The 27,125-nt window shown below is 48.2% G+C and overlaps 2 protein-coding genes and 1 long non-coding RNA gene across 3 annotated transcripts in view; 2 read left to right on the plus strand and 1 right to left on the minus strand.

The window, feature by feature from the left end:
* The first annotated feature begins 4,767 nt into the window (after positions 1 to 4,767).
* LOC144155600 (uncharacterized) lies at positions 4,768 to 9,621 on the plus strand. The gene is made up of 3 exons (XM_077687144.1): positions 4,768 to 4,950; positions 6,192 to 6,403; positions 9,186 to 9,621. The coding sequence occupies exons 1-3, from the start codon at positions 4,935 to 4,937 to the stop codon at positions 9,438 to 9,440; spliced, it is 483 nt and encodes a 160-aa protein (XP_077543270.1). The 5' UTR covers positions 4,768 to 4,934; the 3' UTR covers positions 9,441 to 9,621.
* A 914-nt stretch (positions 9,622 to 10,535) lies between these two features.
* LOC144172651 (uncharacterized) lies at positions 10,536 to 23,855 on the minus strand. The gene is made up of 2 exons (XR_013323081.1): positions 22,305 to 23,855; positions 10,536 to 10,603 (listed from the first exon to the last, which is right to left on the minus strand). It is a non-coding gene; the product is annotated as an uncharacterized LOC144172651 (long non-coding RNA).
* An 884-nt stretch (positions 23,856 to 24,739) lies between these two features.
* The window catches only part of Prm (Paramyosin), a gene marked incomplete in the record, with an annotated part of 31,175 nt that continues 28,789 nt past the window's right edge, over positions 24,740 to 27,125 (plus strand). The window contains 1 exon segment of the mRNA XM_077687146.1: positions 24,740 to 25,039. Coding sequence (XP_077543272.1) covers positions 24,938 to 25,039 — 102 coding nt within the window.

Here is a 27,125-nt window from a genome sequence, read left to right on the forward strand (position 1 = left end):
TCGACGCCGGTAATCCCACCACCTCCGCGCGTCACGCAGACGGTTCCCGGAATCCGGCGGCGCTGTCTGCTTTCTCAATGGGGGATTATCCCTGTGGTATGCGGTGGGCCAGACAATTCGTCTCCCGTGCGCGCCGTGACGAATTGGCGACGGCTGTGGCGTAGAGTCCACCGTGCTGGGCCCCCAGACAGAGTGGCGGGTTTTCACGCGCAGCCCGGGCGCCTGGCCGCTGATCTCATAAGTGAACCTTACACCCACCGTTATGCTTTGATCTGTGCTTCACGCACTAGATCGCTGCGCGGTCGCTCGGCTACGAGCGAGCTAAACCCAGGCACACTCTTTCCCCTTACTTCGAACTCCTCTCCAGCGTGGTTTTTCACGCATGCTTATCAGGTTTCCAAGTAAGAGTTTTCTACGTACACAGGACCGCTTTCGCCTTGCCGTGTATAGCTTCGCTTCAAAATACACCCCCCCCCCCCCCCCCCCCCCCCCCCTTCCTGTCCATTTTTTCTAACTGTCGGCGGCAATTCTCAGTGATGGGAGTGCCGAGGTCAAAACTGTTAACAATAACGCGTGAACGCGTGGCTTTCGACGCATGCAGGGCAGCCTGCTGACAGGCACCGGCTTGACCAGCGCTATTTGGGGACGGCACTGTGGAAGCTGGGGATGCGAAAGCTTTTGCGGATGATTGTGTGTTCTGGGAGGGCAAAGCTCGATATAAAAAGTCCCCTCACCATGACGCCAGCCAACGCATGTTGTAGAAATTGTCTTCGGCGGCTAACCAGTGAAGTCTTGATCTCGCCTTTGCCACGCTTGTTTGGCACGGACGTTCATTGTCAGCACCGCGAAGCATTAGCACGCATGCGCAAGCGTGCGAATTGGCGAGGAATCGCGTGTGGCACGATGCTTTGCGCGTCATTTTTAAGAGAGTAATCAGCCGCAATTTTATTTAGATGCTACCTTCTTTTATTTTCACACTAAAAAAAAAAACAAGACCACGACGCAAGGTGCCTTGCCTAGCAAAATAGAACTTTGCCATCCCTTCCTAAAGAAAGTCGAGAGAAGCGCGAACGCTTTCTGACATTGTCAAACGTGCGTCACAACCTTCGCCAAACCTGCGTCCAACCTTCGCTGAAAGCGCGTCCAATCGACCTTCAAACCTTCAAAGACCTAAATCGCAAACGAAGAAGGAGCCGATGCGACGATTTTTCGCCCACTAAGTAAACGCATCTACGAACGAGCTAAATGTACACCGATGCGTGGTTTATAAGATAAGCAAGGCTTGATTTTGTATGAGGTGCTGCATGGTACGCTGGCAGTACCCCAGTGAACTGCTTTCATATACATGTTCATGTATGTTGTGTCATCTGTATAGTGTATCGCTCACTCCTGTCAAGGACCTTGTTCCAAGGGTCGACAGTATTACAGAAATAAATAATAAATAAATAAATAAATACTAAATAAAATGTATACTATTGCACTCCTTCTTCATCGATGCGTGTATTGTCTGATCTAGAACCGTTCCTGTTTCGCGATTTTCAAGTAACTGTTTTGACACAATGGGAGCCCGGTTTCACGCACGCGCCGTGTGTCCAAAGATCTTATCAGAGCTATTAGGTCGACCATCCGGCCCATAGAGAAATGCACCAGTTTTTTGGCTGAATGCTATCGGTTCCACTAATAAAGCTTTCGCTTTAAAAGCAAAATAAACAATGACCTTCACATACCTGACTGCAGCACCGTTCCCTAACCTAGCTTGCAATGCCGGTGGCTGTGCGCAGGTTTCGCCGCATGTACCAAAAGTCAGGCGTTCGTGCGTTATTAGGTGAGAAGTACCTTAGGACCGCACGCTCTCCGTCCACGTTCATGCACATAGCATTTACAATCGCAAAAAATCACACAGGCACCAGAAAAATTCGAGCCTGTGTCTGGTAGACCAGACACAGTTAGTGCCAGTCGTCTTACCCATTCGGCTACGACCATTTTTTTATTTTTTTATTTAATGATAGCCTAAAGGTTTCACAACCGACGTAGCAACCGAATGTCTTGTAAGAGGATGCTTATCTTCTATACTTCACAATCGCCCTTCAGATCGCACCTCCCTCTTTTTTTGTCTTATGAGGGCGAAACATTGATGACCGAACGTATTGTGTTTTGGAGTTGGTTGGTCGGTCAGTATGTAACCAATAAGAAAAGAGCATGCGCGGGTACGTGATTGCAGTGGCGTAGCCAGAAATATTTTGCGGGAGGGGAGGGGGGGGGGGGGTGTTATACTCAATCGGTAAAAAAAAAGAGCTAGCCTGCACGCAAGCAATATCTTAGTCATTTTTGTGCTTTAATAAAGCCGCAGGGGTAGTTTTTTTGCTCACTGTAGTTTGTTCACTGTACTAAAAATACAAGTCCACACAGGACTCCGAGGAATCATGTTGGTCAAAAAGTCAACGCGCTTCTTATTTTCGTTTTCACATCATAATTTATCAATACAATGTGTACATAGCATGGGATAACAAAAACCCTGAAAGGCACTGAGAAAATTTCGGGGGGCATTCTGACACATCGAAGCCCCCCTTCCATTTCCCCTGGCTACGCCCCTGCGTGGTTGCTCCGAACCGCGCGCCGTATACGCCCGAATTTCAACGGAACTCCTCATTTCATGCGCAAACACTAGGAGGGTCGACCACAAGAAAAATTACCATTCCTCCCCAAAGAAAGTAGAGAGAAGCGCGAAAGCTAAAAGTTCGCCTAGCCTTCGCTGAAAGTGCGTCCAATCGATCGTCAAACCTTCAAAGACTCGAATTGCGAACAAAGGACGAACCCTTGCGACGAATTTTTGCGCACTAAGTAAACGCATCGACGAACGATCTAAATGTATACCGATACTACATGGTTTATGAGATAAAGGTATGCTAATGTACTCCTCCTTCATGATCGATGCGTGTATGGTCTTATCTGGAACCGTTCCTATTTCGCGATTTTCAAGTAACCGGTCGACGCAATGGAAGCCCGGTTTTCACGCATGCGCCGTGTGTCCAGGGACCTTATCATAGCTTTTCGGTCGACCATCCGGCCTATGGGGAAATGCCTTAGTTTTTTTACTTAACGCCATCGGTACCACTAAGAAAGCTTTCGCTTTAAAATCGGTGAGCACGCTGTAAAGTACGAGCGAACGACTGCGGGAGAATAAACGATAGCACAGCGCAAGCGCCTACAGGGGGAAGATGACCAACATTACTGTTGTGAAGGAAGAAGGCTGGTTACGTCAGCATGCGCCGCGCCTGCGCACTAAGAGAGCGCGGCTGGAAAAAAAAAAAAGCTGCAATGTGCGTCTTGATGAGACTCCCACACCCGTTTACATGAATAGTTGTTTGGGCAGATACATTTAATGGACAACATACATGCTGGAAAATTGACAACACGAAAATATGAACCAGAACACACACAAATAGCACGATTTTTTGAATGCAAGTCAAATTGCCGCGTGGCTTAATTACAGTAACAAAGTTGCGAAGTGTGGCTTTCCAAATGTACCAATAGCGCGCCATTATTGGACCTCCACGAACCCTATTTTTCGATTTTGCGTGTTCTGGTTCATATTTTCGTGTTTGCGTTTCATTTGTCCGTGACCGTATTATGTCCTTCTGTGCATTTTGCCAGTGTTTGTTTCACCTCGTGAAACGTATACGTGCGACAACATATCGCACACGTACACTCCAGTATTAAGTTCATGAGTCAACGAACTCTCGCTCAAATTTAAAGTAGAACATGCATGCTGTTATTACGAACCAGTGGTTTGCAAGATGTAAACACTCCAGCAGTCAGAGATAGCGACTGTAGTGTAAGCGTTAGCGCCGGTGTGTGTGTACATGTGTGGACACTGGGGATAGCACGAGCTATTGCCGCTGCCCTAAAACGCAGTGAAAACAAGAGGCCGGGCTGGTCGTTCAAGATAAGATCATCGTTCGTACAAGGCGAAAAATGCTATGAACGGGCAGAAAACAGCTCAACAAGCATCGTATCGCCACCGCTATCGCACCCTCCTACAGTGAGCCTGGATGAGGCGTACCGTTACGATGTCAACCAAGGCGGCGCGGTGCGCGCTGGGTCCCTGTGTCCGTACGCCCCTGTGGTGAACAGTGCCCGTCGTGGCCGCTAGAGATTTGCCTTGCAAGATGAACACCCCCCTCCTGGGCCAGGGACCTGGACCTGCCTCAATTCTGCTACCCTGAACCGCAAACCCGCCTCCAAACTTCTCCAAATAGCGGACGCACCCTACGCCCGAGGACAGAATAGGCAGAGTGCACTTAACTGTGGAGCAAGGTTATGCTAAAATGCTAAAACCTAGGAATTGCTAATGTAGGGCGCTGAAGAGTTGAGTGGTACGACAACAACTCGAAACCACTCGATAGAAAGTTCATTGACACTGTTTATTTGACATCGCTCAAGAGCTGTCGCTCTCTTGGCGCTCCGTACGAGCAGTTGCATACATCTGTATATACCCAGCAGTGTTCTTTTCTGCGAAGTTCCTCGTGTATGAATTGCCTTCTCTTCTTATCAGCTGGGGCATTCGGCCAGACTTTGCCTGGCTGAAAGATATTGCGGGGCTACGATAAGTCAGGTCCACGCTATAGCAGCCTGCTAGCGTAGACCTTACTTAAGCTGGAGTGCGTTTGTACTTCAGCCGCAAGAAAGGGCATCGACTTCTCACGTGCAGACTCAAGAGACGCTTTTTTACCGGGCCCTCCTCGAACCGACGTTATCGCAGCGGGTGTACGTTGCCTACGCCGTTTTATTTGGTGTTTTATGAGCAGGCTTCAGCCTTCTCTCCCAGGGTCGCTTCTCAATATATATGGGACCAGCCGCCAGTTTTTCTCACGTAACCGATTCAAAAGGCAACTCGACTGTGATCACCTCCCGTTTAAGGCACTGCCTGCACCATGGCCGAATACTCAGGTGAGCGAGAAGCAGTTAGTCGAGATTTTGAGTCAATTGTCAGGTGGTTTATTTTTCAGCTTCATCATTATTTCTTTATGACAGTGAAAAGTGCTGCTTTATATGAAAAAAAAAAAAAGATGGATGTAATGTTAACAACAAAGCGCGCATACTTCTTTTCTTAGGCAACACCGCAGCAAATGTTTGTACATTTGTTGTTGTGTTGCAAGTTGTCAGTTATGTCGCGTTTATCAGCTTTGAATTGACAGTGCAGCTCTACAGTGCTGAAGGCGCCCTCCAGCGCATTGTTCTCGCATTTTTCTGTTCTCCGTAAAAATGCAACATGGTCGAGGTGTGCTCTTCGTGATGTTTTGCTTGCGGGGCAGTTTTTTCCCGCGTGTATTATACCTCTTCAAAGTTATCCTGTTTCGCGTGAAATATCGTTGTTAGACATCTAGTAATGCGGTATTGACTCGAGTACATTAGGATCAGTGACTTCGACAGGGCTGTAGTTCAGGCTTTTTTATAAATCCTTGTACTTAAGAGCAGAATTAAGGGAAAGAGCTCTCTTCTCGAGTTGCACGATGCATCGGGCAACGCATTCACTAATTCCACCTTCATCCCGGTGGTCACTGGTATGATCCCACCCAGACCAAAGTTTGCCGATTTTTCTTTTCAACTCGGTTAACTTTGCTCACAGAACCTTCCCTGATAAATTTGTCGTTGATCCTCGCATTCTTTGACCTTTTTCTTTTTTTTGAAGCCATATATGCCCTTTTGTGTGTCGTTGGTGTGCCAGAGACGCCGGATTTTCAGCCTACCGAGTAAACTAGTGCTATCGCAATAATTCTATTTTTCGTTTTTTCGTATTCAGTTACACATTAACAAGAGAAAATTGTTAATCGTTTAAACGGAAGCTGACGCTGATCCAGATAGTACTATCAACGCGGTTTGCTTCTCATAGTTTACACAGTGCTGGTTACTCTATTTCGTAGCTTGCCTGCCTGACAATCGAACTCGCTGGAGAGACTGAAAGCAGAGCGAGTGAAACCCAGCAATTCGTGTTTGTGACTGCATTCGAATGTAATCCAGTATTTTTTTGGTAGCACTGGGTCATCCCCAAAGCTCACCAAGGGTTGTTGTGGCGTCTTTACCACGGTACGAATAAAAAGACGCAGATTCAAAGGGGGGGACTTTGCATTTGTGCCAAGGTATCACGAAGTGTTTAGGTCTGAACCCATTCCGCGCACTCACCCTTGCAGTCACCAAGTACCAGCCCTGCTGCGAGTGGGTCATCTGTAAAGAGAACCGGCTGCCGTACCACGCCCTGAGCGCGGGCAATCTGAACGGCCGTCCCGTGTACGTGGCCCGAGCGGTGCACGAAAACGAGACGCTCGTTGGCTGGGCACAGCCAGACGCGGCATGCTGCTACGTCAGCTGGAGCGGCGGCGCCTTCGGACACGAGGACTACCAGGTGCGTTGCGCGCAAGTGTCTGCTCGCTGGGGCAGGGGGCTAGCGCCACCGACTTCCTAGCTGCGCCGTAACCGCCAGCGCTCGCCCACTCCGTGCGCAGACCCGGCGTTACTTGTGCCGTCAACCCATCTCTGCCTTGTTTGGGCACACCGGTATAATTTTTAAAGCAGCGAGGTTCCTACGAATAACCATATGTGGTTTTCTCTCAGCCTGTCCATAGGCTATATGGAGATTTTCTGCATGGCAAAATGCCTACTGCGCAGGTCATATGAAGACCTGCCGACTCCTAGAGACTGCCTTCACCCACGCGCCGAAACGCAAGAGCACATCAGGCGAAGACACGCACTCCGAAGTGCTAAATGGGGCTTAAAAGTCCCCTGCAACACTTTCTCGAACTTTTTCGAAATCTGAAATGCTTTTACGAAGTCATCAAGCCCGTTCTGTACTTTGATTATGCTGTCACAAAGTACTCAAGCTAAATATTACTGCTCTACGCCGCCCATTACAGAACTTCGAAACTCGCTCACGACATTTTTCTCAGCTGTCTCGATCTGGATATTGTTTGCGAGCTTCAGTGGCGGCACAAGCAATATCGTTGTTACCACCGCTTTTTGCGGGTCCAATTACACCTTTCCAAGTGCTTCCAGGGACGAGAAAAAGAGGTAGAGCATTCATCGGCACTGTTGTGGGGGGCCTCTATAGGGACCTTTCTAGGGTGCCCATAAATGCTCTTTCCCTCGTCCCGGGAAGCACTTGGAAAGGTATAGTTACCAGAGCAAGGAGCGCCGCGGCAGTATTTTCTCGCCGCAGCGAATACCTCTTTGTTCTCTGCTTTCTTTTTGTTGCGATTTTATTTAAAGTGGCTTTCGAATGCTGCATCTGAAAGAAAGCCGGCAGCAGCGACGGCATTTTTTGAGTGTCGCCACTCTGGAACACCGAGAAAGGAGCAAAGTCTTTTAGGTGAGGTTATTAGTTACTTTCAGTCATATTTCGCGGTATTTCGTGACCACCTAATCTAAGGATCGGCGTTCTTGTTGACGACGTTCCAAAAGTATTTCCTGCGTTTAAAAAGCTCAGGAAAGTGTTCCACGGGCTCTTTGATGCAAGCAGAACATTCATTCGCAAGAAAACACGTGCATGCTGCAGAGTGAAGACAAAAGAGCATGCGTGAAAATCAAGTAACGTCAAAGCGTTGGTCAAAGTATACAATGACAAAGGAGGGAGTGAGGAGAAACCAACCTTCTGGAAGTTTTGTTTCTGAAGCAAATTCTTACTTCGGGAAACTGAACGTGCCTTCCAGGTAAAGCATTCCTTTCAATAAGATGGATGAATCGCCGATACAGCAACGGCTCTCTTTCTATTACCACATGCCTTCACAATTTTTGTCCTCACTTAGCGGTGCAAAACAATCAAGTCATCGGTAATTAACGCAAAAATAGGGCTTGCAGACCATTTTATTGTCTGCTAGTTGCATCAAACAAGATAACTGGACGGGTTTGTTGCAGACACCTTACATACAAACAGTGCAAATAAAACGACCGATGCAAAATGAAGCGTCGCAGGCAACAGCATAGTCGTCTTTTCGTCTTGTTTACGCAGTTTTCGTGCAAGGTACGTCTGCTTGTTTCTTGTAAGTAGTGTGTTTGCTCAGCACCAGCTTTGCCTGGCGTTGATTTTGACGCATGTCAGTGGTCGGGCCCTTCCGGGGCTTCCGTTGGCCACTTTGTTGGTCTCACTGCCCTGTCCACGAGCCATTCCTGTCAAGCTGGATGCGGGTTCAGCAGGGTGGCCTCCCATTGCGCCGCTGATCTGTTGCCTTGTGTTCAGCTCCTTAGATTGAAATTTCGTGCGCAGAACCCCGTCGTGTGGAGTTCGTCTCCTGTGCATTGATGATGCAGCACACCAGCCGTTTGTTTGAATTTCGCACGCTTTGTTAAAGGATATCTTCAGCAGTTTTCTAGTAACAACGAGGTATAATCTTCAGCGCTTCCTATAATCTATTCATAATATTTTCCTTTAGGCATAAAATAAACACGTTTTTTTAAAAGCAAGTAAAATACAAATTGAAGCCGCAACCGCGCCTAGAGGCGGGAAGTCTATCCGAACTTGGCCAAACCCGGAGTCATTATCATCCCCCTAATTGCGTTCAGCATCTGCGCGCGTCGCCGGCAAACAAACTCAGCAGGCACTATCATTCGCATTGCTCGCACGGGGCCAAACCTCGTGGCTACATGATCACAATGCCTGGATGACTCTTCAATCCTCCCAAATGGCGACAGTGAGAATTTTGAGCGACTATTTTCGCGTGACGTGACCGCGCAAGGACGACAAAGTGGAATGGAAGAGAACCCGACAAGCGCTTGTCCTGCTTCCTTTCCTTTTCACCGTGCAGTTCCAACGCTGTATACAAGACGAATCTGAGCTAAGCGACTTCGTTTTCTACTCTGTGGCTGGTTTTTTTTTTTTTTTTTTTTGCTTTGAAATGGTAAAGCGCAATGCACAAAATTTAACCCTTGCCCGAGGGCTTGTATTTTCGGCCCTGTTGGGTGCGGGATTCCGTGCCACTTTCTCTTCGAAGAAAACAGGCTGTCTAACTGAACAAGCCTAATCACACTTTAGGCTCATAACTGCGATAAGAACCTACAGCGCCAAGGCAAACTCGCACGCCCGTTCTCCCTTACGTTGAGGCATAGAAACTCTATGCGTTGAGGTACAGGGCTGTGGCGCCCTCCAGCTGCCGTTGGCGGCCTTGCTGATGCGCGCGCGATGACTGCACTCGCAGTGCCTGGCGACTGAGCATCCGGAGAAGTTCGATTGGGTGCCGGCCTCTGACGGGCAGCTGCCGTACGGAGCGGTGCAGGGTGGCCGAGCTGGTGACGGCGAGCCTCTGTACATCGGCCGCGTCGTGAACGACGGCGAGGTGTACGTCGGGAAGGTGCACCCCGGCCACCATGTGCTGTACGTGGCGCAAGACGATCAGGAGCTCAGCTTCCGCGACTACGAGGTGCTGGTTTGCAAGACCCTTGATTTGTGCTAGCTTGGTGGGTATAGTCGACACATTTTGAGCCCCAAGGTGGTATTCGGGCTCCCCAACGACGCCCATGCCCCTCCCCCCCCCCCCCTCCATTCTTCCTTCCTCGAAAGAGAATAAAAGAATTTTTCAAAACTACAGAGGCGACGCCTTTCGATGCTTGCCTCTGTATCTCAACATCCTTGAAGCCCGCTTCTTCGTGGCCTTATTTATTTATTTAATAATTATACACATTTTTATACGAAATTCTTATTCGGGTATTTATTTATTAACTCTCCCCTTCTTTGAAAAAAAAAAAAGATATTTGAACAAATTTACCCAGGTCGTGGTCAGCTGATATCGATGAAGCACTACTTGTACTGAAATGCCGCTTACAGTCACTTTTGACCATAAAGATAGAAGTGTACGGCAGACTAAGCACGTTTAAAACCTCATTGTTCTCCTGAAGGGCTCAATATAGTGGGAGTGATGTTGTTTAGGACTTCAACGACTTGTTTACGTGATTTTTTTTTTTGCTTTTTTATGCGTAGTTGCGCTCATCATACTGTAACCATTTTACTCTCGCAACATTAATATGACACTGAACATGCTTGCCACCACCGTCAGGCGTAAAAAAGCTCGAGTGGTGTCCCCTTTTGTCAATCAAGTGTGAAGAGAAGACAGAAAATCGTGCCTCTTCGACTCTTGCAATTAGACTCTAGCGCAGCCCGATAGGAGCAGGGAGGGTGGTGTTCTAGCGGTACCTTGGCTCTGAATTTCTTGGCTGAATTTCTTGGCTCCGAATTTGTTGACTTGGAGTGAGTTCGTACCACCTAAACTACTGTCTGCCTGCAGTAAAGCGCGTGAATGGCAAATTAGTCACCGCGCTGAAGGAAGTGGACCACTTCGAACAGGCTTCACCGGTAGCAACCTTTAGGGCCATGATGACAATATGCTAGTCTGCTTCAATTAAAGATATGGCCTGTCGTACCGGCCTACGTCCTTCTTCGACGGGAGTTAATAAGAATGGAGACCGAAAGGGTAAATTTTTAATCACGTGTTTCCTTCAACCCCAATCATGACGTACTTCGGGGGGCAACCCCAATCAAAGAGTCAGTACAGTGAGCGGGTGGAAAAAACTTTAATGAAGCAGAGGTAAGTTTAGCAGTGAGCTTGGCTTGCTGCTCCATCTGGAAATAAAAAAGGTTAAGGCACGTGAGAACACAAAAACCCATATCTGCAATATTAATCGCTGATTGATTGATTGATTGTGGTGTTTAACGCGCCGACGCAACGCAGGCGATGAGGCGCGCCGTAGTGGAGGGCTCCGGATTAATTTTGACCACCTGGGGATCTTTATAGTGCGCCGAAATCTCGTACACACGGGCGTTTTTGCTTTTCGCCTCCACCAGAAAAGCGGTCGCCGCGGCCGGGAAACGAACCCGCGACCTCGTGCTCAGCAGCGCAACGCCTTAGCCACTGAGCCACCGCGGCGGGTAATATTAATCGCTCTTGCAGCTTGCAAGAGTATTGTCGTTGTAATAGTGCTGCTCAGGACAGCACCCGAAATCAATATTTTAAGTGCAATGCACTTCTTAAGCGACCCTGAACCTGCGTCCACCGGCGATGTCCGCGCACGTGGAGATGGGCGCGCGCAGCCTGGCCGCTGACATGGCACATACCCACGTGGGGGATTGGCCAGGAATCTCCTCGTCTTCCTTGGCAACGGGGGGAGATGGGCGCGCGATGCCTGGCCGCTGACATGGCACATACCCACGTGGGGGATTGGCCAAGAATCGGGCGTGAGAAGGGCTAATGCACCTGCTTAAAGGAGTACTGACACGAAATTTCAAAGCTGAGATCCGATCTAGCAATTAAGTACAACGACAACACAAATAGGTGTGTGTGAATAAATGCATCTTTCTTTCTTTGTAGTTGTGTGTGTGTGTGATCTCTCTTTCGCGAACATTACCGAACCGCGCAAATTCAACTCGTGCATTCGCACTTTCACATTATTCCCCTCGGGGAAATGCGGAGAATTTTTTTATTGCTATTATCAACACCGGGCCGCTTCTTCTACTTGAGTTGTATATTTTACCCTTATTTTTTACGCTTTTTTACCTCGGTTCGGGTACTATGGTCCTTAGCGCTGGCACTAGGGATAGCTGAAGAAGCAGTTGGAACATTTCATACACCCAATTATCGTATTTCCTGAAATAATTAGTGGTGTATTTTATCGTTTTGCGCAAATCTAACGCATGTGTCCATACAGGTCACTTGACAATTAAAATAATATAGCAAAGGTATGACAGCCTAGTCAAGAATCGTCGAAAGCTGTTTGTTTTCAGCTCTCTATGTATAGCAGAAACAGACCCTTTCTATTATTGCCGTGAATTAACGAGTGAGAATCAGACACTGCGTTGCCGAGACTGATACACTTGACCCCTCAGCCACATTATTGTTTGAATAATGAAACGGGTTTTGAGGAGTTGTTAAGAATAGCAAAGTCAATAAACACGTGCCATTTGGAGGTCATCCGGCGTTCAAATATATAGGCTTCCCCCAGAGATAAAACATAATAAAAGCTCGTAGACTTATAAGCTTGGTTTCTTGGCCAAGAAGGAGCGTACATTTAAGCATATATAGGAGGAGGAGGAGGAATAAACGTGTATCTGAAGCTGTCAGCCCTGGGGAAGAGTCCTCATTCCAGGACCCCTTGAGTCCGTCCGGCTTCTTGGGCTCGCTGCACCAGCCAAAGCTGGTAGTCAGGGTCCGAGCTGGACAGTGCTCTCTCCCAGTGCTCAGGGGAGGGGAAAGGCAGGGGGGGGGGGGTAGGTGGGGGTTCTTATCACAGCCCCAAATGATATGGTAGAGGGTGCCCGGAGCCTCGCAGAAGCGGCATTGCGAGGAGTACAGGGTGGGGGCCAGAATGTGGGCTCTAGTGGGGTGGGGAAATGTGTTTGTCTGAATGCCTCGGAGGTGGCTCTCTTGTTCTTTGGTGAGGCTTTTGTGCGCAGGAGGATATAGCATTCGTTCCAGACGGTAATGCTGAGTGACTTCGTGGAACGACAAGAGAGGGGAGACCTGCCACTGCTCGCCGAACTCCTGGCTTGCCCGGTGGGTCAACTCTCGGGCATGCTGATGGGCAGCTTCGTTGCCAGACACGGCGGAGTGGGCTGGAGCCCAAATAATCCGTACGGGATGTCGAGGAGGATGCTCGAGTAGAATTTTTCGGGCAGGTCGGGATATGAAGCCGCTGGAGAAGGTTCTACAGGCTTGTTGGCTGTCTGTGATGATTATTTCTGCCGAAGTTTGTGCAATCGCTAGGGAGATGGCCGCTTCCTCCGCCTGCAGAGAGTGGATGGTGGGAATTGATACGCATGTAACGAGGTTTTCGGTAGTAGAAACAACAGCGGTCATAGCTCTTCGCTCGGGATATGAAGCGGCGTCTGTATAGACTGTGGCAGAGTTTCGGCCGTATTGATTAAGAATAGCTTTCGCTCTGGCTTCCCTACAAGCCTCGTGATGTGTCGGATGCATGTTGCGTGGTAGTGGGGCCACATCAATGAACTTGCGAACCTCATCGGGAAGCTGAGTCGCATCCGCCTGCGGGTGTTGCAGAGGAGAGCGCAGGTGTAGTTGAGATAGAATGGCTCTACCGGTAGGGGTAGAGCTCAGGCGTAAGAGTTGGCTCAAATTCTGGGCTTCCAATAATTCATCTAAGGTATTGTGTACTCCCAACCGCAAAAGTTTCTGCGTTGAGGTGGTAACAGGCAGTCCTAATGCTAGTATGTACGCCTTGCGTATCAGGGCTTCCACCTTGTCCTTTTCGGTCTTGGAGAGTATGGCGTAGGGGAGGGAGTAAGTGACCCTAGACACGACGAAGGCTTGAACCAGCCTGAGTATATCCTCCTCTCGCATACCCCTAGTCTTGGTACTAATCCTGCGGATCATGTGCGATACTTGCTCTGTGGTGTTCTTAAGTCTATTGAGCAGTTGGGTGTGCGAGCGATCCGCTTGGAAAAGCATGCCTAAAATTCTGACCTGCGGAGTCGGAACAATTACATGGCCGTCCATGTGCAGGGAGATGGCTGGCGACCCAGGAGAGAATTTCTTCTTTCCTGAGACGATCAGCAGCTCCGATTTCTGCGGCGAGCATTCTAGGCCACACTGCCGTGCATATTGAATGACTATGTCAGCCGCCTGTTGCAGATTGTTCTCCATGTCCCCTACATTATCCATGAATGGCCCATATGGTAATATCGTCCGCATATAATCCATGGCGTATGCCTGGTACGGCAGCCAGGAGCGGAGGGAGACCAATCAGGGCTATGTTAAATAGCAAGGGGGACAGAACGGCACCCTGGGGTGTGCCCTTGTTGCCGAGGAAAACGGGATCTGATTTCAGGTCACCCACCTTGAGAATAGCTTTTCGGCCTTCGAGGAAGTCTCGAACGTAGGTGTAGGTACGTTGCCCGCAGTTTAGGCCGTTTAGCTGTTTCAGTATGGCTGTGTGGCTGACATTATCGAATGCCCCTTTTAAATCTAGGGCTAGTATGGCTTTTGGGTGGTCCCGGGAGGCTTTAAGCATGACCTCTTCCTTGAGTTGAAGAAGTATGTCCTGGGTACAGAGGTGACTGCGAAATCCACACATGGTGTGAGGGAACATAGGGTACATTTGTATCGTGGATATAGATGCACAAGTTGACGGGACGAGGGCATGACGTATCAGCTGTTATTAAAAACCATGAGCGCCGCTGAGCCACATAACTTGGCTCAGTATAATTTCGCGTATGATATCTAAAACAATGGAGGAAATGCTAATTGTTTTCCGGTTTACCTGGTACCCGCTGTAAACAAGCGCACTCCCAAGTGATTTTGTCAGACTTGGGGCTAGGCAATGGAATGACTCCCGCAACGTTTTCGTGCCGTTCCATTCTATGTGGTGACCGTCCCTCTTCTATCTCCTGGGTTAGGCTGTTACACGCGATGACTAACACTGGGGAAGTTGTTGTGTCGAAAGGCTTCCGCGCGCTTGTGAATCAGCGGGAACATCCACTTCTTGCCGCTGACTCATCTTGGCTAGAGTCGGGCAGCCGAGGCTACCCCGTGCTCCTGGAACAGTGCCACGACTCTGGCGACGACTGTGCACGACTATACGCGGCATGCGGCGGGTGCAAAAAATAATGCGAGCGAGGAAGATCGCGCGGCCGTTGACAAGCGCTGGGACCGTTACCGGCGGCGTACTACAGACAAGTTTCGCCGACGGGGCGGGCAAGCTGGGCTTCGAATAGAACGGCAAAAGTTATCAGCGCCAAAGAGATGACCGCGGAGGGAGATTTTGAGGAATTGCGCCTGTTCTTGATTGATGGCGAATGGGCCACCGCCGCGCAGTGAAGGATGTCCGGGGGTTTATTTCTATACTTGTTTTAAATACTCGCTCATAGAGTCGGAGCTTGTATGGACGAACGCTGGATTTGACTTCCGCACAATGCTTCACCATAACCGGCCTGGGCAATATACGAGCCCCACTTGTGTTCATTAACTTATGGGTCGATCGAATCGACACAAAGAAGAAGTGTGCATCAAGGGAAGCACGGAAGACATTTGTCGTCACGATATTGCGTGCATAACCTCTTACCGTAACACCCGGGATAAGGATGACGAAAATCTCTGAGTTTTGTCACCCCACGAACCCTTCTTGTGAAGCCGACGCTTACCCAACCCAATTTCATAGCAATGCCTTATCTTTTTCAAGGCGCGAGCAATGGAACACCGACCGGATAACAAGGCTGTATATCATTAAGGTATCTCTGAAACAAACGTCACGTTATTTGTCCACCTGCATGTTTCCCATTGGTCAGCTGCGTTAAAGTTTAAAGTCCTCCCGCCTCTTTGGCAACGTTCACAAAAATCTATTTTATGGTCTTCGCGCGGCTGTAGTAGCGTGATCGCTGCGAGAAGGCTGCACGAAGGCTTCATTTTCTACTCCGCATTATTACTCCGCCCTTTACCGACATTCGATCATCCCGTCTCCTAAGCAGGGCGTACCGCCACGCCCCTCCCGTGGACCATGCCGGTGCCAGGCATTTCACACCAATTGGTGCAGAAGAAAATCCTAGTGCAAGATCATCATTCAAAGGTGAGCTTGTTGGTGTCGATGACCAAGTGCAAAAACCATTCAAATGCTGCAGCGGAGACCTGCCATACCAACCACCCGGCATGGTTAATTGTGGATGGGGAGTTGCTGTGTTCAATCCCGAGAATAGCTGCAGAGGAAAGGGTCCCTGCCGACGTGGCATTTCTCTGCAGTAAGTTGTTGCTTTCACTGCCCAGGCTGGGAAAGCGATTAAGAGGGGTTGATTTTGTCAAATCAAGTCTAAAGACACAGTTGGGGCTTACCATCCCGGATACCAAACATTTCATGTAGGAATCGGTTTACAATACGATTATTGTGTTATTTCCACGGCAAAAACTACACTAGCACGTCTGTGGTTGTACAGCGATCGACCATGAAATGATGCAGACCTGGCATCTAGGAAGGGGGAGATCGCGTTTAGATAAGTAGGGCAAGTGGGTTGTGTCCACCGGTCATTAATGGTTTGTTGTCTTAAACAAAGCACCAGGAACTTTCCAGTCGGAACTGTTTTTCTTCGCAAGCAGTGCCATTGTATGCTTTCCTGCGCTCGCTTTTTCGAAGTCTTGGTTACTAAGCTATTACTCAACTGATAAATGCGCAGTTGCGGTATTTCCCTTCTTTTTTGGTCGCCAGTGGTAAGGCCTATTATCAGTGATGAGACAGCAGTTTTTTTTTCTCAAGCAAGCAGTGGGCGGTACAGCTGGCCATCACCGACCTCCCAGTCAAGCGTTGCCAGCTGGAGAGGGCCTGGGCAGCCAGCGCGGGTCAGTGCTTTCCGGACTAAGAGGAGCCCCAACCGGGCGGGCGTCCAACCACCATCGCCTGAAGCTCGTCGAAATGAAGTTTATTCCCCCACTCACTCACACGCAGCTTGCCCGATACTGTCGCTAGCCACTTCCATTCGCGCTCAATATGATCTACGATGCTCATAACTATAGAGGCTAGAATTTCGTCAAACTGATGGCTGTATCCCTGAAAATGAGCGTCAAGTTTAACGCCTAAAGAGTTTCTCAACATAACGTGAACTCGGTTACGATTCAGTGACTGTGCAAAGCTGTTGGGAACGATCCCTGTTGAAACTCGAGAGGTAAAAGCGCTCATGAGTACGCCTGGAACAGTTTCACACAAGCTTACAAAACAGCCCGCATTTTTTGGCCACCTTCTGTTTGCAGAAGCCTGCGTTGAACAGTTGTGGCGTAAAAAACTTACAATGCCCTCAGGTCGTTAAATAAGGGGAAGTTCTGGCACCTAGTAGATTTCTCGTTGTTCATCTGAACCGCAAGAACCATTAGACTAGGCAAAGGGAAAGGGACAACACGACAGAAAGAAAAAAATGAAGAAAAAACAACAAAACGGAAACATAAAAGGTCAAATTAGAAATTTATACAAATTAAAAATAAAAACTTCGAGGTAATGTGGTACATTTACTTAATTTTCCCATTGTTTTGTACATTTCTTTCTCCGGTGCATTTGCGACATGGCTGATCGTCGTGGTCAGAGCATACATCGAAGCCGCATATAGTTGGAGCTTGCGCCACGAAAATAATTATTGGTAGCCATTACTTGGTAATAGGCAGAGTTAGTGGCCTCGTCCGCTTCCTCCCCCAACCCCTCCTGATTAAAATTTATAGGAGAAAAAGGGGGGGGGGGAGGGGGGGCTTCACCCCTGAGTACACATGTAGGTGCCTGGCACAACGGGAATTTTGTGTCTGTGTTCATTGAATTCCGGAAAACCCACTCATCCTTGCGCATAAAGTAGCACACTTTCCTATTACGCTGCGAATTAAAAGGCAGGCGCAAGATGACACTGCTTATGCTTACGCCCAAACCCTTGTGTTCAGCACGAGGTAGACCAGGAAAAGATCAAGAAGATGGCTCAACTATGAGACAAGCTACGGCCGTTCTGCTGCCTTCTTCGTCGAAGTAACGTCTCAGGGGTGAAAGCTACTCTCATTCGAAGGCTCAAAAACAAACACAACAACAACAAAGCGAACTGCTATCAGGGCATCGGATGACTCCGCTTTTCTGCTCCTTGAGTTCCCACTCCACGAGCGATGCCGGCGGGGATTTCGGCGGCTGAACGTTTGACCAATGGATCCAAGTGCCAGTTCAACATTCGCGTAAAATATGTCTGGCCTTGGTGTTCTGGCTACTTTCAGATCGCCAGCTTCAAACACGATTCAAGGTCTGGGAACATATAGCGCCTCGCAAAACCCCCACCCCCTCTTATTCACGCTACCCTGAGCCTTAGAAGACCTGGACTTGAAAGCCGAGAGATCGAGAGTAAGCCCCAAGACGACTGAATGAAAACGTTTTACCAACCACCCTCAGCGAAAACCGAGCCCCAACGTGGAGCACACCATGTTGAGCAAAAACGCTCACCGTGTCAGTGTAAACATGCCGGATCTGCAAAAGATCGCCCCAAATAAATAAATAAATAAATAAATAAATAAATAAATAAATAAATAAATAAATAAATAAATAAATAAATAAATAAATAAATAAATAAATAAATAAATAAATAAATAAATAAATAAATAAAATAACTCCTGTATCAATGTACAGAAATACTTCATTAATGAATTCTTATGCGTCCTGTAATTCAGCTAAACCGACTTTCGCTCGACGCGGCACCGTGTGCAGCGCGTCATCTGCACAACTGCAATAAACATGGAACAATTTATTTTAAGCCTCCGTTTAACCAATGTGGTTGAGTCGTATTTCATATGATAACTAAGGCAAGGCGGCCTTGAGCGGCTGTCAATACTTTGAACACGCTGCGGTCGCTCAGTGGTTAAGGGGTTGCTCTGCTGAGCCCTCGACTGCCGGCCGGGGGGGAGGGGGGGCGTTTAGACAGCGTCTAGATTTCAGCGCAGCTAAAATCACCAGATGGTCTAAATTACAATGTAGCGCTCCACTATACGGTGCGCCTCAGGTCTAAGCTAGGTGCCGCTTCGGTGCACGAAACCACAATTTGATTTCGTCAATACTGCCTGAACATCAGTTTAAATAGCGATACTAGAAATCGCTATGCACTAGACATTCGTCAATACTACTAGAAGCAACCGATAAAACGAATTCCGATCCCCGGTGGCACTTTGAAAGCTTGGCCCAGACAGGTACTGTTACAAAAAATTGAAACTCGTTTGGATAAGAGTGGTAACGCTCCAGCGGGAGGAGCACCACTTGGTTATTTTTAGTCACCTTGGTTTTTTTATGTTTTTTTTATTTTTAGGTGGTTTAGTCCTCCCTTGGAGGTCAACGGACACATGTTGAACTTGGCGTCATTCTCTCTGTTCAGCTCCGCGAGCGCAACATTGAGCACGAATATCGATCGAGTTGCTTGGCTCGTCCACTCGCCGAAACTTTTTTTTAGCACGATAAAGGTGATAGAGACGATAGACCCCTACCCCTACACGAGGAGATAAGGCCACGTGTGACAAAATCCGGCTACAAACATTAAACTTTTATGCACTGTTATTGGCCGAAAAGGGTGTAAAATTCTTGCACCATAGCAAACACCTTTTAAAGGCGGGCTGGCAAAAAAAGGCTTTGAGGATGGAGAAAGGGTATTCTTGTGAACACCGCAAAGTAGATGCATGTAACTGTGCCTACACCCTAATGTAGGGGGTGTGGTGCAGCATAGCTACCTATTAATACACTCAACATGCACAACAATCCCACCTTGACCAAATAGGAAACAAGCAAGGAAATCAACCGAGAACACAGGGACAGCCAGCATATACTTACGTTATCATGCGTTATCATTAGGGTGTATATATTTAGTGTGCATGTAAGTTAATCTCCTCTCCATGATATTGTCCTCCGTGTATCCTACGCAGCTACCGCACTCTTCATTCTTCATTGGCCCATACAACACCCACTATATCAAGCAAGGTCACTAATCCAGTCGCTTCCACTTCCGAAGTTGTCACAGTGCTGGGTAGCTGGGCAACGGCGGCGAAAAAAAAAACGGTAGCAGACGATACGCTTGGAACGCTCTCGCCGAAACCGCCGGCGGGCGCTGCCCTGCCACGCTCTTCCTTCTTGGTCAAGGAAGTCAGTCAAGGTCACTCAGTGACCTTGACTGACGGGCTTCACACCGAGCGATGTGATTTCACGAGGTGTGGTACCTAGCGCTCTTACACTGAGAATGATCCTCAGACACCGTTGAAGCTAAGATATAGCAACTATGCTCTTAAGACATATTAGGGGAGGGGGGGGGGGGCACAGAATAGAACTGTGTAACCGGCACAGAGCCTCGTCCCTTGCTGCTGCATCTGCCGCAGGTTTTTTATCAACCAGCGACGAGCGACGAAGCTCACGGCGGTCAGCTCTGCAGCTGCGTAGCATTCCGCCAAGGCGGAGCTAGGTGAGATCAGCAACTCAGTTTAGGACGCTAACACTCCTTGGGGACCAAAGCGGACCGGCCAACAATGGAATTGGAATTTCGCAACCTGTAACATTGTAACTTTATCGCGACAGCGTTGCTTAGCCGTGATAGAGGACCTCTCCGACACTAAAAGAGATAGTGCTGAGTGAGGTTAGAACTGGCAACAGTTTTAAAGGGGAATACTAGTCTCATTGTCTGCTACAAAGTCCACATGGAACGGAAGTAGCTTAGGGTAGAGCTCTTGATCCACACTTCAGGGAACGTAAAGAGGTTAAAGCACTGAGTGGGAGTCAGGCCGCCATAGCAAACAAGGCAATAGAAGGTAAAGTTGAAACTAATGCGAGCCTGTGCATCATCTTACACCTACGATGGAGAGGCCATTGACAGTCCCTACGAGGTGTTGAATCGGCAACTCCTAAGGGAACCATACGTACTTGATTGTGATGTAGGGCTCAACGTAAATGTAAGAGATTAGCGAGTAAGGGAAGAGGTCATCTAGAGCGTTGGAATATGTTCTCGTATAGCAGAGGTGACTCACCCAGCGGGCTTGAAGAGAGAAATATTCTGAGAATAATTATGTAGATAAAACAGTACGAATGAGGCATAGAAAAGCCCCAACAGATAAACCACAAATGAAATCGACTTTGTCCTAAGTGAAAATTGAGCAGGACCTGTAGTTATCAGGCATGACCGACTACACAGATCACTGGATGGTATGGAGTAGAATTAGGCTGGATTTGAGAAGAGGAAGAACGAAATTATCGAGACGAAACTAAGCAAAGTTGCACTCTGTAAAAGAAAAGGCACGGGAGTTTGCAGTTTGAGAACAAATTCGCACTTTCAGTAAGGTATCAAGCATAAACGCAATAAAAGACAGCTTGACCATGGTTCTTTCAGACCCATCAGTAGCGGGGTAGGAACAAGAGACCCTAAAAAGCAGGCTCTCTCAGAAAATGAAAGACTTAACTTCGAAACACAGGAATATGAAAGCGTTAACCACGGGGGAGCGAAAATTACTATTGCACCATGTCGACCTGGCTTAAAATAAGGCGACTTTTTGCATGCCTAGGAGAAAACCTCTCAGTCTACATTATTAAAGGCTCATGTGGGTCTGCTTTGCCACAATGTACCCGAATTCGCCCTATTCGGTTAATGACGTGGCCCAGCACAATGTCAGCAGATGCATTTTTTAGTGAAGTCGTGAGTAGAGTTGGTCATTCGCCGCACTTGGTTCTTTGATAACAGTGATGTCATTCGGGTACATTGTTGGAAAACTGACGCACGGGAGCCACCAAACTGTGCGTCGCCGTTGGGTGACGCCATTATATCCCGCATTCGCTCTTTGTGCACGGGAAACTGGCTTAGTTCTACAGTAGCCTCGCTGGCTTTAACTAACAGTAATTGTTTCTAAAAGAAATGTTACCCAGTATAAATACTGTTAGGCTTATTTTCAGTGAGTAACCAGAACAAAACATGTTTTTGCAAGCACCACGATATCTATAGGATTATATTTATGTATAATCAATTTAGGCTTACCCCAAAGTTCCACCCTGCTCCAGTTCTTGATAACCATCTTGTTTTAATTCCTGTCAATACGAGCTATATCTTTGGCAAACCTTTCGCCGTGGTCCTCATAATTTTGTTCGACTTATTGCCGCATACTGTCGCCTATATTATAAGTCAGATAACGCAAAGAAAACAGTACTAGAAATGATACCTTGCTTTAAATCCCGATATCATACACTGTATACTACCGTTAGGCTATTGACGTGAAATCAAGTTGCCCTCATTAAGAAAACGTAATGTCTTAACGGGACCAATCTTAAATATAACGTGTAATACATTAAAGATCCCAGCATACTCGAAGCGGCTATAACATAGTAGCACTAGCAGCGGAGGATCGCTCGCAAAGACGTCCTGCTGCTGAGCATGAGATCCCGGCAGCGATGGGAAAGCATTTCTGATGGCGGCCAAATGAAAAACAGCAGTGCCCGTCACATTTAGTGAATCAAAAGAAGCCCAGGTGGTAAAAGAATAATTAGAAGTCTCGACTGCACAACGAATCTTATAGGTTTGGTGTCGCTTAAATGCGTCAAACCTTACTCTTTCCCCTTAGCAGCGAATAAGACAGTGATCGACCATTTAAAACCGATTTATGTGCACTGTTATTTTTTGTCTTAAATAGCTTGCTAAAAAAATTCCTCCTGCAATAGTTCAAAATAAGCTACAACAACAAAATAATCGTGCTCTAGACATTCGGCAAGCAAACGTGCTGTCGTCACGTTTGTTCCCCGTCCGCCTAAGTTTTATGAAAAGAAAAAAAAAAAACATCACACACAAGCGTTTTCAGCAAGCTCACCAAGCCACAGGGAGGACGTCTTTCCATTGTCCGCCTTGGTTTTGACTGCGGATGCTTGTTGCTCGAGGAACATTGCTTCTGCAAAGGCTGTCTGTCTTGCGCCGAATTTCAGGAGCTGGCGGCCAGTTAAAAATTCGTGCGTGGCGCGGTGCAGAAGCGGTAAGAAAAGTAGGCAGTAGTGCAAGATACTTCAGTACAGCGGTTTCATGCGTTGCCACTACAGCGGACGGCCGGTTAATGTTGTGAATACCGGGCGTGCTAAAGCCTCGTTGCTCCAAACGCATAGTAACTGCAGTTGAAGGTTAACAGAGCCTAGTTCTCGTATTTGGAGTGCACAAAAAAGCCTGGTACAGGCGAAGTGTTCGGCAGTGGATGCCAAGTCGTTCTCAATGGTCCACCGTAACTAACACTGGATGCGTACAAGCACAGAAGCATTGCAAACCTGCCATAAAACCAAAATCAACAGCCCATCTGTGGCGCATCTTTGGGATATTGCATGCTAAATCCACACCGCACGTTTCCATCTAACCGCAAGAGTTCAGCCATTGCAAAGAGGCTAGTCACAAGTGCGGGTGACTCCGCTTCGGTGACACCAGCGCTTGCCTCCACTTGCAAGATGCCACCAACTCAAAACAAGTGAAAACGAAGCAAGAAGCCTCGCGGCTGTTTTTTGTTGTTCACAGACGAAAAAAAAAGTGGAGACAGGAGCCGGAGACTGAAAGACAAGTTGCCACAGGCGAGCCGCAGCGGAAACAAGAAGGGAAAGTAAAAATACATGTGATGGAGCCGCAAGCCAACAAGGAAAAGAAACGGCGCGGGCTATTTTTAAAGGATTCACAAATCAGAGCGGTTGAAGCACCCGAGGAAAGTGAGGGAAAGAGGGAGACGGAGGGGGTGGGGGAGTGAGCGAGAGACAACCTCCCCTGGCCGAGTCGACGTTTTTGAGAGGAGAGTCTCGAGTTTTGCCGGTCGCATTCCGAGACGGTCCTGGGAAAGGTGATTCCAAAATGGCGGTCCCCAAAATCGTCTTGACGAAGCCAGGTGTGCAGTTACGTGTACAGGGAATGGACAAGAGGGGGTGTCATTTACCCGCACTGGGTACAGGCGTCCTCCCACGCTGCACGAGTCACGGGGGCGTTTTCCTCTGCAAGTGATAGGCCCCCTGATCGCGTCGGTAATCACAGATTGAGCACGGGAGGCGTCATTACCGCTGCCCGTCGGCGCGGCTCTGGAGATACCAGGCCTCTTAGCATCGCTGGAGCCACTCGATGAGCTTCAAAATTGTTCGCTTCACCGAGAAATGAGAGGCATGCAAGGGACGTCTGCGGTTCCACCATCCCCACTGGCAGTGCAGCAAATGCGTCCATGCACAGTCAGCAAGACAAGGCATTATTTCGGAATAAATAAAACTATGAAGTTGCAAAGTGCACATTTCAAGGTTCATTTGCAACAATGTGAAACAGAAGCGTGGCTGATTTATCATATCAAAGCGACGTAAAAATACTACACGAACAGTGCCACACCTAACGTTCACGCACCAAAAGAATTAAATCTTTATTTTGCGGTATATGTTGTCTGTTTTTCTGTTGCTTGCTACATGCGCACAGCCCTATTCCCATCTTCTTGCCGCCCATATATGAAATGCATTGAAGCTTGATTTAGGCAATTGGATGCAGCTGACGCAACGCTCCAAAAATGAATGGAATTATCAGTGCGTTGAAGCATCTGTGTGACTTCAGAAAGATGACAGTATAGGAATCAGACGACATGGCAGTCCACGGTCACCCCTGCTAGCAGGTCAAGTCCTGCTGGGAATATCAGAACAAATAGTGGAGCTGGAGCTTGAACAAGCGCTTGCCTACAACTGAGAATTTTTTTCCATCCGAAACGTAAAAGAAAAAAAAGACAAAGTGCTCCCTACATGAAGCCAATACGAGTCCAGATTTTCGCTTAGAAGATGCAATTCCATTCAGCTGCTAAGCCCATTGATTGTTTATGCGATCTGTTAGGAACAGATCAGGGTCACGTGACAACCTCATGCGCGTGCGGTACAGTTTCGTACGTAATGCACTGAGGACGTCCGGCGTTCGAACCAAGCGCGGCGATTGAGCGCTTCAAAAGCCATCTGGGGGCGGGAAGGTCAGGGCCCCTTTTCTCGCGTATATGGCCACGCGGACCGGTGTGAGTTTTGGTACGCCGCCGTTTGAGCCGCACTAGCCGCCGACCGAACGCCGCATCTCGGAGGCATGCCCGCGGCTCGCACACTGGGCCAACGGCGCGCTTCCCAAAAAGGGCTCCGGACCGGGAAATCCGAGCTCGGAGCGCGGAGTCCCAAAACGGGCCGCCCAGCGCCGCCCCCTTGCAGCCGCTCCTGGGCGCAGCAAAAAAGCAACGCGGCTAAAGGCCCGCAGAAGCACCTTGTTGGCTGCCGGCGACTGGAGCGCCCTCTCACGGCAGAGCCAGCCCTCTGGAAGGACCTTCAAGTGGCGATCCCGAGCTCTGCTCACTTCGACGTCGAGGGCTCTTACCGCTCACTGGTGTGGTGTGTGAGTTCTGGTTCCCCGGTGCGCGCACCCCAGCCCCACACTTCGACTCCATTTCGACGAACTCGGCTCCGCTGAAGAAGAGCGACCATGTCTGCCAGGACCAGCAAGTACATGTACAAGAGCTCCGGAGGCGCTGGAGATATCTCCATCGAATATGGCACCGACCTCGGCGCGCTCACCAGGCTTGAGGTAGGCACAGCCCGTCGCTGCCCAGCGGCCGGCGACGAACCGCCGTTCCCCCAGGACAGCGGTTTGTCCGACTGCTGGGCATCGACCGTGCTTCACACTCCGCGGCCGGCCCGCGTACGACCGACTAAACCAGGGAAACCTTTGGAGCCGAATGTACTCAGTTACTTTCGTAGCGCTATTAAGGATGCCAGCGGGCATGAGATAGGATCCTTGGTCTTGCCTAGCCCTGCGCCAGTGTTTCAGCATGGAGCCTTGTCTTCCTGACACAGCCAAGCCTCCAGAACGAAACGGTGGCAAGGTTCGAGGCGACTCCTTGGAGTTCTTTTCGGTACATTGTCAGAGCAAAGCTATCCCACGAAAAGTTCACCAAGGAATAGAAAACTTGACCTGAATTCACGCCCTCAGCGTTCATTCGGGGCCACTTTGAACAGGTTGAAATTATTTATGAAGTCTAAGCGATACAGTAATACGTACTTCCAAGGCTGTTATTATTTCCAGATAGGTTCTTAATGAGTGTTCTGCTATTGTAAGCAAACGCGCAAACACGGAGGACACAATGACAGGAAAGTGCTAATTCTACTGTCATAATCGATCGACTCCCAAGATATTAACAAATATAAGAATGATAAGCATAACTTGGATGCACAGGCGCTACATGAACGCTCTGAGAATGCAGGTGACCCTTAGTTTTAGCAAAAGCGACGATAGTAAAACGTGTTGTAAAGTAAGTACACACAAATACTTCATCTTCGCCCACTACTAGAAGCACTATAATAATAAAAAGAGCAACTGATGAACCAACTCTGCAGCCTTAGCGATACTGACAAGCTGCGAGAAACCCTGAGCAGTCGATATCCATAGGCTCTAAGGCACATCTTTTAACATTAGAGCCTCAGAGTAGCGAATATCGAACGTCCGTACTACACCTGTATTTTATAGCGTTTTTGGCACATTGAGGTGATATCGCGACCAAATTATTTATCTCCAGGTGTTCTGCTATCTATTCACTAGTGTCATAAGGACACATGCCTTTGTAGGAACGGAATATGACACATTATTCAGATCTCCGTCACTTAAGAACAATGCTTTACAGTCGCAATTTGAAATTTCCAAATTATTCTCACGTACAGTGAACATTGCAGAGTTCGAACACTTCTTGTCAACAAAATATCTTTCAGCGACAATCGACTAGCTCTATAAAAGCTTGGAAAGCAAAATATCTGCCATGTAGCACGGATGGATAGCGATAGAAATGCAAGTTCAACCTTGCCCGCTTTGCTCCCCAGTCATTGACCCCGCGCGCACCGTTGAATTCGATACCCCGAATCGGAACGGCGTTAGGAACAGACGGAGAGTAACAAACCATCGACTTCGGTAATCGGTCAGGCCCTTTGCACTTCTTTACCTCCTATTTTGTGGAAATACGGTATCCTGCATGGAAGGCGATCTGCGATGTTACGTATAGCCTGATTTGGTCATGGTGTCGGATTTCTTTAAGATAACTATTTCAGACAAAATGACTACCCTCGCTCGTTATCGTCGCTTTTTAAAACGTTACGCCTGAATAATTATTGTGGTTAAACATAGCGACTACTTTTGCGAACAGGAGAGTGTAGTCTTTAAAACTAAAATTGTACATATAACTCCGAAGGGGATTGTATCTCCGAAAAGAAACTGAAAAGACATTCCCCAAATTTCAACAAAATGATAACCAGTGAACGAACTTTTTATATATATTTAAGAACAAATTTCTCTTACCTGCACTTGCCTGGTGCTGGGGCAAGCAGTGAAATAAAGTAAATAACTTTGGTATAGAAAGGTATAAAAGTGGACTGCTGTCTAAAAGCTCAGCTCTTTGTTGGCTCAAGCGTTGGAGACAATGAAGGTACTTAATCCGTTGCAGCACTTTCACAGTTCAGTCTATCAGTTCACGAAGCAATTCTTAAATGCAGCGTGGGGCCCAGGTTCTGGTAACGGGCCGACAGTGTGTGGAAACCGCCCACTTAAATTCACTTGTACTAGTTCCCCACCCGCAGCCGCATCCTCTTCAGATGGGCGTAAATAAGAGCACTTCTAGGGCTCTTAT

This window comes from Haemaphysalis longicornis, unplaced genomic scaffold (genome assembly GCF_048455015.1).
Source record: "Haemaphysalis longicornis isolate Haplotype H1 unplaced genomic scaffold, Haemaphysalis longicornis Haplotype H1 scaffold_1, whole genome shotgun sequence".
Classification (NCBI taxonomy): Eukaryota; Metazoa; Arthropoda; class Arachnida; order Ixodida; family Ixodidae; genus Haemaphysalis; species Haemaphysalis longicornis.